At 38.4% G+C, this 12,200-nt stretch overlaps 1 protein-coding gene across 1 annotated transcript in view; it reads right to left on the bottom strand.

The window, feature by feature from the left end:
• Positions 1–4,514: 4,514 nt before the first annotated feature.
• LOC122404513 (UNC93-like protein) overlaps positions 4,515–12,200 on the bottom strand; it is a 79,776-nt gene continuing 72,090 nt past the window's right edge. Inside the window, exons 5-6 of the mRNA XM_043408536.1 lie at positions 11,729–11,996; positions 4,515–6,954 (exon numbers count right to left, since the gene is read on the bottom strand). Coding sequence (XP_043264471.1) covers positions 6,635–6,954; positions 11,729–11,996 — 588 coding nt within the window. The 3' untranslated portion in view covers positions 4,515–6,634. The remainder of the gene's footprint in view (positions 6,955–11,728; positions 11,997–12,200) is intronic.

Raw genomic sequence — 12,200 nt, 5'->3', positions numbered from 1 at the left:
TATTAAAGAGCGAAACATTTTATTAAATAATACTTTTGATCCTCGTATGAGGTAGGTTAATAGTTTGTTAAAGCGTCGAGCAAGAAGTTATTATCTGGAATGTTATAGAATAATGTAGGCATAATTAAACCGTAATCAGTTGGGAAATTGAAAAAAGTAATGAATCTAGTAAACATACTTCGGTAAAAAGAAAAATATAGGAATATCGATAACGTCAATTAGACATCATTAACGAAAAAAGTTATTGAAAAGTTCGTGTAACTATTTTTTTTCACAAACTGCAGAACGAATAAGCCGTTTATATTTTGCATATATGCACGCACATACACACGTAACGTAACGCAACAATTTGTACAAATTTAATCATAAAATTAAGTAAGCTCTAATCGGATAGCAGTCCACGTTAGTCGTTAATTATTGGACTCTATTCGAAACAAACCATACGTTTGAATATAGTCTTCTATTAGCAAAAGACATTTTCGAGAAATAATAAATTTAAGCAATTTGTAACTCGACGAATCGCGAAGGATATATCGAGTAATTAAGTACCATGTTAAGTTACTTTGCTCAAGTGGCCTACTTAATCTATTTGAGAAACGATGCTCTGTAAATAAAGAGTGATTTACCAAATGAAAATTCTGTGTAATATGTACTTAGAAAATTTTTAAGTTGTAAGTACCTGTTTCCTACTTCTTATATCATTTTTTTCGTTTGCTTCATTTTATTGGATTAAGATGGCTTTGTTATTATTTCGGTCAAATAATTTTTCCACGACGATTTGTAATTTTTTAATTTTCTCGAATAATTTCACACATTCTCTATTTTTTTTCTCGAAAGTGAGCAGGATTTCGTGGGTATGTCTAATGACAAAAACTGATTGCAATTGATCCCCGCAACCGAAAATAATTTTTTCAGAAAGATTCGAAATTTTTTTTTCGTCGAATTTAGGCACCCGATTAGATTTTCGGTAAGGAATTTTTTTCTCGAAAGTGCGTAGGATATCGGGGGTATGTGTAATGATAAAGAATGATTGTAATTGACCCCCGCAATCGAAAATAATTTTTCCACAACGATTTGTAATTTTTCAATTTTGTCGAATAATTTCAGTACCTAATCGAATTTTTTTCTTGAAAATGCGCAATATTTCGAGGGTATGTCTAATGACAAAAACTGATTGTAATTGACCCCTGCAATGGAAAATAATTTTTTCAGAACGATTCGAATTTTTTTTTCGTCGAATTTAGGCACCTAATTAGATTTTCGGTATGGAATTTTTTTCTCGAAAGTGCGTAGGATTTCGGGGGTATGTCTAATGACAAAAACTGATTATAATTGACCTCTGTAACTAAATATAATTTTTTTAGCGTGATTTTAAATATTTTAATTTCATCTAAAAATTTCAGTACACACTCGAATTTTTTTCTCGAAAATGCGCAATATTTCGAGGGTATGTCTAATGACAAAAACTGATTGTAATTGACCCCCGCAACCGAAAATATTTTTTTCAGAACGATTTGAAAAATTTTTTTTCGCCGAAAACTTTCAACACCTTCTCGATTTTTTTTCTCGAAAGTGGATAGGATTTCGGTGGTATGTGTATTCACCAAAAATGATTGTAATTGACCCTCGGATTCGAAAATAATTTTTCCAGAACGATATGAAATTTTTAAATTTAATTGTTAATAACTTTTTAACGAAGCCTCCATCAACAAATTGGTATACTTGATTTTCGTCTTATTTTGCCCTCTAGAATCCCTCATTAAAATTTTTCTCATGGGTGGCTGAATACCCTGTATACAATACTTCTTTTATTAACAAAAAACAGTCGAATATATGAAAATTTTCCTTTTTTTTTTCGTAAAATAGCTGCCATTGTGCCATTTTTCATATTTTTGAAAAGATCCTAGTTCATGCAATAACCAAACTTATCTACATTAAGAACATCGTTGGTATTTAGATTTCGGATAACTTGGCGCCATTTATAAAAACTGTTGTTCGTTGATCAACAAAAACAGCGTAGTAAATAGATATTATGCGTTCCAAAAATTCATAAACACAGCTAAATATATAATAAATATATCCACAAAACCTAGAATTAATCGCTCTTTAATAGCCCGTAAAAAAAAATCACAAAGAAACATCTATGTTTCGTGCCTGCAAGGTAGAATGGCCCCTTAATTCCGCCATGCTCGTGGGAAAGACTTACGGGGTAACAAATAACAATAAAGGCATGTCTGTTACAAATTCTGTAATGAAATATCGCTTACGATTCTTCGAAAACGAAGAACACAGTGCACATTGTCCTTACACAGTTGTAAAAAATACTAGAGTACGGTACACGGTGCCTCGTTAATTGTCGCGGTTTCTGTCTCGTTAGGTGCGCGAACTTTATCCCCGCCACTTAATTCATCTCACTCGCTCTCACTGTTTCTCGTTCTCGTGAAGAGCATAGACGGAGAATTCTTGGAATATCCGTCTACCTCGCTAACTGTCGCTCGCACGGAGCCAGTTATCGAGACAATACCGTATTGCGAGTATCCATTTTTGTACGGATTATTTTTCCTTGGAGGGGGGATAAAGAAACACGTGTCTCTGGTCCATTTTCTACGTCTATTGAACTATCAAAAGAAAACAGGTTAACAATAGAAATCGAGCCATCCGATGGAAGACAAACGTTTTCACGAAACGGTACATTTTCAGCTTCGTCGAAACAACAACGTAGTAAAAAAAAAAAAGAAAAAAAAAACAGAGAGAAATGTAAGTGCGACACATACGTTTTTTATTCGGTACTCTAATCTTACGTTTAAGATTCTTGAGCAATCTAATCGATTGGTGGACGGAATACATATTGCTGAGGGGGGGGGAGAGAGAGAGACGCTGTTACAATACAATATGTTAGTATGTTCATCATACATAATCGTCGAGGAATCGTAAAAACTAACGGCGTAATACAATTCGATCGGAGAGGGGGGGTAACAAATACTGATTTAACGTATTCGTGACAGAATGAATACCACTCTTCTTCTTTTTTTTTGGGAGCTATTCTTACGTTCTAAGACAACGATGTCGCGTGACTCGGTTCATCGATAATGGAAACCGATTAAATGAATTTTCATTTTCACGATAATAAAGGCGTTCGTCGTTACGTGTTACGCATGCTTTCCTCTATGATCTAAGAAACAAAGGTGTGTGTGTGTGTGTGATCTATAAAATTAATTTTGTTGCATTTACTTATTATTAAATTATCGACTACAATGTTCTTTACGTCTACTGCTAAACGCGTCGTGATCTTTCGATATTCCTCTTAACGTGATCGAGGCTCTTCCGTTACGATTGCACTTTTCGAAATTCTTAAGCAAAATCGCCGTCGATCCCGAGAGCATTCGACAAAATTCCTTAAACAATTTCTTGTTACTCGCGCTCCGCGATTCGTCGACCATCAACAACGCCGGATTGGACGTTTTCAGTTTGTTGATTAAGGGAGGACTTCTATGTAGAAATTCGAAATTAAGTCGATTTTCAAGAATTATTTCGAAGGATAAAGAATTGATAAATATTTGTAAGGTTTTGAGGACTATTTCGAGTATACTTCAATTTCATTTTCCAATTTTTTTTGTTCGAATAAAGTGCAAAATGGCGGAGATACAGCATGATTTGATAGAAGCGTCGCAAGACGTCTTCTAAAACGGTGTACACGATTACTCAAAAACTACTCGACTTATCCGACTGAAATTTAATACACATTTTGATGGTAGTAATGTCTCATGGATGACCTTAAAAGTAAGTTAAAATCACGGAAATAAACATCATTTTTAATGCAATAAACGAGTACAAGTCTTCTGTGAAATATTGAGCTTTTTGCTCCCGAGGTCTGCCATTTCTCCAATTTTTAATTTTCTTTCGATATCTTCGGTTCATCCATTTACTATTGTTATATACTAATCATTAGACTGCGGATCTTTATGCAAATTCACATTTTTATTAATAGAATTAATGAAACGGAAGCTTCGCAGAGCCTAAATATAATAATTCGTATCTTACTTTAAGTATTTCTTATATTTTTGCATATTAAATGCGTTCTATAGTTTTTTCAGGATTAAAATTTCCCATAAATGCATAAACATCCGCGGTCTACCAATCATATTTCGTTGCTTGGCAGATTCGGATAATAAAAACCGACACTAGAGTGTACACCGTTTTAGAAGACGTCTTCTAGCAAATCGTGCCGTATCTCCGCCATTTTGCACTTTATTTGAACAAAAAAAATTGCAAAATAAAATCGAAGTGTATTCCAAATAGTCCTCAAAACCTTATAAATATTTATTAATTCTTTATTCTTCGAAATAATTCTTGAAAATCGACTTAATTTCGGATTTCTACATAGAGGTCCCCTCTTAACCCTTTGCACTTCTATGTCGAGTGTGATTCGACATCAATTTTTATCTCAGAAGCTCCCTCGTCAAGTCCAAAGAGATATCGTACGCTTGAAAGTTACAAAATGCAACAACAGCGTAAATAAAACAGATATTTTAACAGGTAAGTTCCAAAAATAAAACACTTGAAGGCGTTTGGGAGCTGCTGGTAACAAAATTGAAGTATAATTCGGAGTGCAAAGGGTTAAAGAAGCGTGCAGGCGCACAGCCCTGCTTCGATCGCAGACCCAGTCCGCTTTCGAAACTTGAAAACTGTTACACTGGTTTAGATTCTTCGAATAACAAGCTTTTAAGCTTTTAATTCGAATAACAGTTGCTCAGAATAGAAGTTCTTCGCGACAGTCTCGACTCAGAACTTTTCTACAACGATTAGAAAAAATTTCCTTCCGGAATCGTTTCGAGCTCTGGCTTTGAACCGATGAAAATTGAAAAACTCGTTTTGAGTTTATCCATTCGTCCACGAAGTTGATCAGAGTCGCGAATCGAAGGTACAGAAGGATCTCGATAATTGCAGGAAAACGGGGCTGAAAGTTCGTGCAACTATCGAGGTATCTAATTCAATAAACCTATGCAACACTACCCAACCACACGAAACAATTACATGAAACGGAGTCAACCACTTTTCATTCACAAATGAACCGTAATGCACACTTTTCGTATCCTAATCGATTAGAAATATTCGAACAAGGCGTCGAAGATAAGTCAAGTCGTGCTTGGTTTCATTTTCATTGGAAAAACCTCATCGATCAATAAGATTTTCATAATTATGTACAGGGTGAGGCGATAAGAAGTACCTGAAAAAACTTTCTCATATAAAATATAGCGTTTCATATTTCCAGGGTTATTTTTTCCGACGTGAGACAGATTAAATGCAACGGGATGAATTATATTTCGATTTTTGCTATATAAGCTACCTTTGCCCTATCTCTAAACATATTTTATCGCTTTTATGCGCGAAATCAATTGCTGTAACTAAATTTGTACTAAATACGTGCGACGATTAAAAAAATTGACCGTCAAAAACGGGTCCACGGTTTCGTAAATTTCACCAGCGATCCGTATATCAATTTCGATCACGTCTATATATCCTTCCACCTCCGGTTTCACAGGTTGCTGAGCGACCGGTGCCCTCCATTTTGTCAACACGCGGTGCAACGAACGAGATTCCTCGCGCGATCGTCGGGGGGGTTGCAACTATCGAGGTTCTACTGTACAATAGGTAACGAAGCGCGTAATTTTCCCTTCCTCCCGCCGTTCGTGACGGAATTTCAGATTCCTGTTCGATTCGGTAGGCTCTTGTGTTTCCCTTTTCATCTCGCAAGATCGTATCTCGCGTCGACGAACCAGAATTACGCGTTCGAAAAGAACATCCGTTCCAAACCACATATACAATTGCTATTCATATATAATATATATACACACGTAAGATAGGCGGATTCCGCGATCGAACCGTTCATTCGGAACTCCCGATCCATATCACAAAATTCAGACACAATTCCGATAAAACTTAATGGCAAGTTGCTACGAAGCGTCTACCAGCGTCTTACGAATACACACGGATACTCGTTCGATTCGACCATTTCTTCGCGTACCTTGTCTCTCCTGAACGTCAACGTTCGTTACTATCCTTCCCAAAATCGTTCCATCCGCGAAGCCAAGCGATTCCTTTTCATCCAACAATCGGCGATCGTCGTTTCGAATGTTTGCGACGCGAACGGGGCTCGTTCGTTCGCGGAAAAACGAGTCCCATTCGCGCGGTTCCTCGTTCATTTAGCACGAGTCGGTGTCTTTCTTTCGTTCTTCCAGCCGCGGCTATCGGTGTCGTTGTTTCAACAGGATGACCTCCGCGCCCACATGCATACCTTCTCGACGCGAACGAGGACGAGACGCGTCGCGGCGCGATCGAACGAAGAAATTTATACGATCGAAAGAATGAACGGTGTTCGGAGGTGGTTGGCGTCTGGTTCTCCAAGATGGACGTTGCGTTCGATGAGAATTTCACGCGACGCGTGTCGTCCTTACGCTTCCTGCAAACGAGCGACAACACGCTTCGACAGCAGTTTTCCCAAAGCGGATCTCGTCTACGTCGCGTCGTAGAAAGTTACTGCGCGCGTTACGGCGAAGCAATAAGGAAGAATAAAAGAGAAGAGTCGATCGAGCCCGACGACCAATGAAATTACTCGTCGTCGCGCGTGCGTCGTTCATAGGTGGGTAATGATGATATCGTCGTCAAGATCGTCCTTCTCGTCGTCCGTCTCGTCCACCTGGTTCGCCTCCGCCTGGGCTGCCTTTGGATCATCCGCGATCGCCTTCAGCCTTTTCTGTTTGCGCCTGTGCAGCAATTCCACCACGATGTATCCAATTGTGCCGATTATAAGCACCGTCAGCATCACGTACAGCTTCATACGCGCGCACAGATGAGTGCTGTACGCGTACGCTATCACGAAACCGGCGCTCTCCCATAATCTGTAGTTGGAGAACGCGGCCTCCTTGTTGCGCCTGAACAGGGTACCGTACAGACCTGCAAAACGAAACAGAACGGCGAATTAAATCAACAGAAATATCCTCGATTTCACTGTTCTACAAATTAAATTTTCTTTTCTGCTTTTCAATATCCACCGGGTAATTCTTATAGAGCTTCGTACTTGTTTGGACGGGGCAGTTTCAATTAGAAGGCTCGGAAAATAAAAGTGTATTTATTAACACTTTACCGACCGGTAGCCTATTAATCGACATTTTACCGATCAACGCTTTACCGACCGGTAGCTTATTAATCGGTTGTCATGAAAATAAAAAATATCACTAAATTTAACTACCCTATAATAACAGAAAGAGAACAATATAGTAACCACTGTCGCAAAGTTTCATTTAACATTCCTATAAGTACAAGAAAAAGTAGATATATATAATCTAGGGTCAATCGGTAGCGGTCGGTAATGTGTTAATAACACAAAAGCCAAAAATGTCGTAGACGCGCAGAGAAAGGTAAACACATAATGATGTAACGAAGAAGAACCGACAGTGCAAAGTCGCTAAACAAGATAGTCCTGTTGTAGCAACGGCAGGAACGCATGACCAATGCGAGCCACCCAGATATGAAATCTTACAGTACCCTAAACACAAATCTGCAAACGGAATTTTGCTGTATCGACCTCAGTTTTCGAAAAACACGAGTTTTTGTGAAAACGTTCAATTTTGGGTAAAAAACGAGGTATTGCGCGAAAATTAAAAACATCAGACAGTTCCACTTAATCTCAAAAGATAGAGGAGAGATTCCTGAATATGCTAACATCGATAGTTAGAATATTTTGTGCCTTTGAACGGTTGCAAATGATCGCCAAAGTTTGAAAAACAAAAGTACAAAATATTCTAATTATCGATGTTAGCATATTCAGGAATCTCTCCTCTATCTTTTAAGATCAAGTGGAACTGTCTGATGTTTCCAATTTTCGCGTAATACCTCGTTTTTGGTGTTGCGTATAAACTACGTACTTCGACACTTTTTCAAACTTTGGCGATCATCTGCAACCGTTCAAAAATAGAAAATATTCTAACTATCGATGTTAGCATATTCAGGAATCTCTCCTCTATCTTTTAAGATCAAGTGGAACTGTCTGATGTTTCCAATTTTCGCGCAATACCTCGTTTTTACCCAAAATTGAACGTTTCCACTAAAACTCGTGTCTTTCGAAAACTGAGGGTGAGCAATTCCATTTTCACATTCGTGTTTAGGAAACAGAGCTCTACAAGAATCACCTAGTGGGTACGGAAAAACAAAATTTGTGTTGAACAGTGTAATTATCATTTACAACCGTTCAAATGCACAAAATATTCTAATTAGACTGCGGATCTTTATGCAAATTCACATTTTTATTAATAGAATGAAACAGAAGCTTCGTAGAGGGCTGTCTCAACCTCTAAATATAATAATTCGTATCTTACTTTAAGTATTTCTTATATTTTTGCATATTAAATGCGTTCTGTAGTTTTTTGAGGATTAAAATTTCCCATAAATGCATAAACATCCGCAGTCTAATTATAACTATCGATGTTAGGATATTCAGGAATCTCTCCTCCATCTTTTAAGATCGAGTGGAACTGTCTGATGTTTCCAATTTTCGCGTAATACCTCGTTTTTGGTGTTGCGTACAAAGTACGTACTTCGACACTTTTTCAAACTTTGGCGATCATTTACAACCATTCAAAAATAGAAAATATTCTAACTATCGATGTTAGCGTATTCAGGAATCTCTCCTCTATCTTTTAAGATCAAGTGGAACTGTCTGATGTTTCTAATTTTCGTGTAATACCTCGTTTTTGGTGTTGCGTATAAACTACGTAATTCGACACTTTTTCAAACTTTGGCGATCATTTGCAACCGTTCAAAAGCACAAAATATTCTAACTATCGATGTTAGCATATTCAGGAATCTCTCCTCCATCTTTTAAGATCAAGTGGAACTGTCTGATGTTTCTAATTTTCGCGCAATACCTCGTTTTTGCTCAAAATTGAACGTTTCCACTAAAACTCGTGTCTTTCGAAAACTGAGGGTGTGCAATTCCATTTTCACATTCGTGTTTAGGAAACAGAGCTCTACAAGAATCACCTAGTGGGATACGGAAAAACAAAATTGCGAGGATTGTACAGTTAACGAGGGGGGGCCCCCTCCGCGATCGAAACAGAAAAATTACACGAACGAACAAACAAAGCAACGAAACGACGGTATCAACGAAGACGAATAACAGTAATTAATCTGCTGGACAGGAAGAATACGCGCTAGACGTGGTGTTTAGAAAGTTGGAAAGATGAAAATGGAAAAAGACGAGGTAGGAAAGGCGGGTCGAAGAGGAACGATGATAAAGTCGACGGAAGGATTTTAATGGCGAACCGCGATCGTTCGATGATTCGATGACCAAAAGAAGAACGTTTTATCGGTTTATTGTCACTGATCGAAAGTGTCACTGGATCGAAGGCGTTTGCTAATTTGTATTCTGTAGGGAGTCGGGTGCTTAAAAGTATTCGTGTGTTGTATTCGATGGCTGAACAGCTATGGAATACTTTTATTTTTGGCGTCGTCGTCGAGTATTTTGTAATTGCCTGGTCGGTGAATATTGAACATACGCAGCGAAGAAAGTGCAGAATGTTTAATTTTGCTTTATGAATCGTTCGAAGATACTAACGAGAAACTTGCTGCCAGCCACGAGGAAAAGACTGGGATTAAGTGTTATAGGAAATGGGAATGGATAAAACCGCTGACTGGTTAAACGAATCGTAGGATTTTGAGGAATGCACGAGGACGGGAATAGAATTGAAAATAGGAGCCATAAACCACACCAAGTCGAACAAGGAAATCATCGAAGATTGAGAAAGTACGAGTTTAAAGTGGGTTGGCAAAACGCGACGAAAAGGATGTAGAAGAAGCAAACTTGGGAAAGCAGAGTAGTTCATCAACATGACGGTTCAAATACCAAGATATTTTACAAGATTCTCGAGGAAAAGTTGCGAGATCTGGGAAGTTCTGTGTATTCCATAAAAATGAAAATTCTATGTTTTTTGTCGACGATTCAAATTACGTGTGATTTAATAGCGAACTGTGCAAGTTGTAGCAAATCGAAAGCATACATTTGGGAGCAAGGGCGAGGACAGTGACAGTAACAGTAACAGTAACCGAGATGCAGTGAAAGTGAGTCAAATGCGATTGATACTGGCTCGTCGTGCGCGATCTTGACTGCGTTTAACACACTTTTTAAGAAAGTGATATGATCCAATGGTTGACAAAGCGTTTGCTTCCATGATTTTCGAGGCTTCGTTCCCGAGATAACTGAATTTAGAAATTTGTCTCTGGTATGTCTGTCCACTACCCACTGTTTCTACTTCTGCGCAAGACCCAAGTCGTACTCTATTCCACGCATGCGCAATAAACTTTCAAAGTCGATTCTCTCAAAAAGTCTCGAATAAAAACATTGTATCGATACTAAAATATCGTCGATAGCAGGATATTCTCTATTCAATAATTATAAAAGGATCGAGTTTTCGTAGAAGTCGATGGAACGATTACGGAGAAACTGATCTCGAATAATTTAACACAAGGACCCAGGCTCGAGCGCCATCTTGTGAGTTGAAATAAAAAAGGTGATTTATGGCCCGAATGATTTCCCGCCAAGTGATATAATTCAATGGTTGACAAAGCTTTTGCTTCCATGATTTTCGAGGCTTCGTTCCCGAGATAACTGAATTTAGAAATTTGTCTCTGGTATGTCTGTCCACTACCCACTGTTTCTACTTCTGCGCAAGTCCCAAGTCGTACTCTATTCCACGCATGCGCAATAAACTTTCAAAGTCGATTCTCTCAAAACCCAAGACTCGAATAAAAACATTTTATCGATAGTAAAATATCGTCGATACCAAGATATTTTATATTTAATAATTATAAAAGGATCGAGTGTTCGTAGAAGTCGATGGAACGATTACGGAGAAACTGATCTCGTATAATTTAACACAAGGACCCAGTCTCGAGCGCCATCTTGAAATAAAAAAGGTGATTTACGGCCCGAACGATTTCCCGCCACTGTTTACGTTAACGATGCGAATTAAGTCTGACAGAAGCAACGTAAATAAAATTATACGATAGTTTAAAAGATAATACTTTATTTTTAACTGAAAGAGCGAAGGAAAAACCCGTGCCATCCGATTAGTCATAACAACCGTGTGCCCAACAGCGTATCTAGTCGAACGAATAATTCACCTGCCTTCCTTATCAGGCTAAAATTGACTATATTCATTCGGTTGTGCAATAACTGTGCCACCTTATCGCGGTCGAGGGTTAAAACTTTTAATGTTGGAAAGCTAACTCGATCCGGGAAAATGAAAAATCTAGCAAATTGAACGTAATATGGATTAAACGGAGAATGATATTTCTTCGTCCAAAATGTGTTCGAGGATCGATTGAAACTGGTAATCTTTCGAAGGAGATATTTTTTTAAAATACGTGTAGGATAATTGTGTTGAATGTTTGTGTCACGCTGTAGTTTGGAGTAATGTTAAGTTATGTGCAAAAGGGTTGAGAGTGTTTTGTTAAAAAAGAAGGGGTTGCCAGGGACAGCGAGACAACGGGCAGAGAGTAACGAGTGATTGAAAGAGACAGACGTGATTTGAATTCGTGTGGATAATTAATGAGATTTTGATTTGTGTAAAAAGATTGTGTGTTTGTTGTGTTTCAAATTCGTTCATTTAGTTATATTATTTGTACAATTGTTCCAAATACAATTCTTTTTCGTTAAATCCTACATACGTACCATTAACCTGCGTCTGCCATACCGCGTCTCCGACTCCCCACAGGCCGGAAACAGTGTAAAAAACATAAGGGTTCGCGGGGTGCGGTTTCCAGTGAAGCAGCACGACGACAAGACTAGCGTGGACGATGGCGCCCAGCGCCATAAGCGGCTGTCTCCCGACGAATTTCATTACTGATCCGAAGACCAGGGAGCAGGCAGCGTTCACCACACCGAAGCAGATCATCACATAGCCCACTCTGTGCACGCCTAACGCGCAGGAAATGTACGCCTGGAAAAAATAAAAGAAACGAACCTAAATATAACGACCTCTCGATAACATTCAACTTCGAACAACCGTTTAAACGACAACGAAAAAGACCCATGAGCAGCAAATATACGTACATCCCATCGTTTTGACCATTTAATGGTATTCGCAGGGGGAAAAAAAAGAATTTTCATCGAACGTTCCCCGGTTTTACGATCTCAAGCTCCA

This window comes from Colletes gigas, unplaced genomic scaffold, assembly GCF_013123115.1.
Source record: "Colletes gigas isolate AHSC1104 unplaced genomic scaffold, ASM1312311v1 Colletes_gigas_Sc00003, whole genome shotgun sequence".
Lineage (NCBI taxonomy): Eukaryota > Metazoa > Arthropoda > Insecta > Hymenoptera > Colletidae > Colletes > Colletes gigas.
This window is presented reverse-complemented; position numbering and strand designations above follow the sequence as displayed.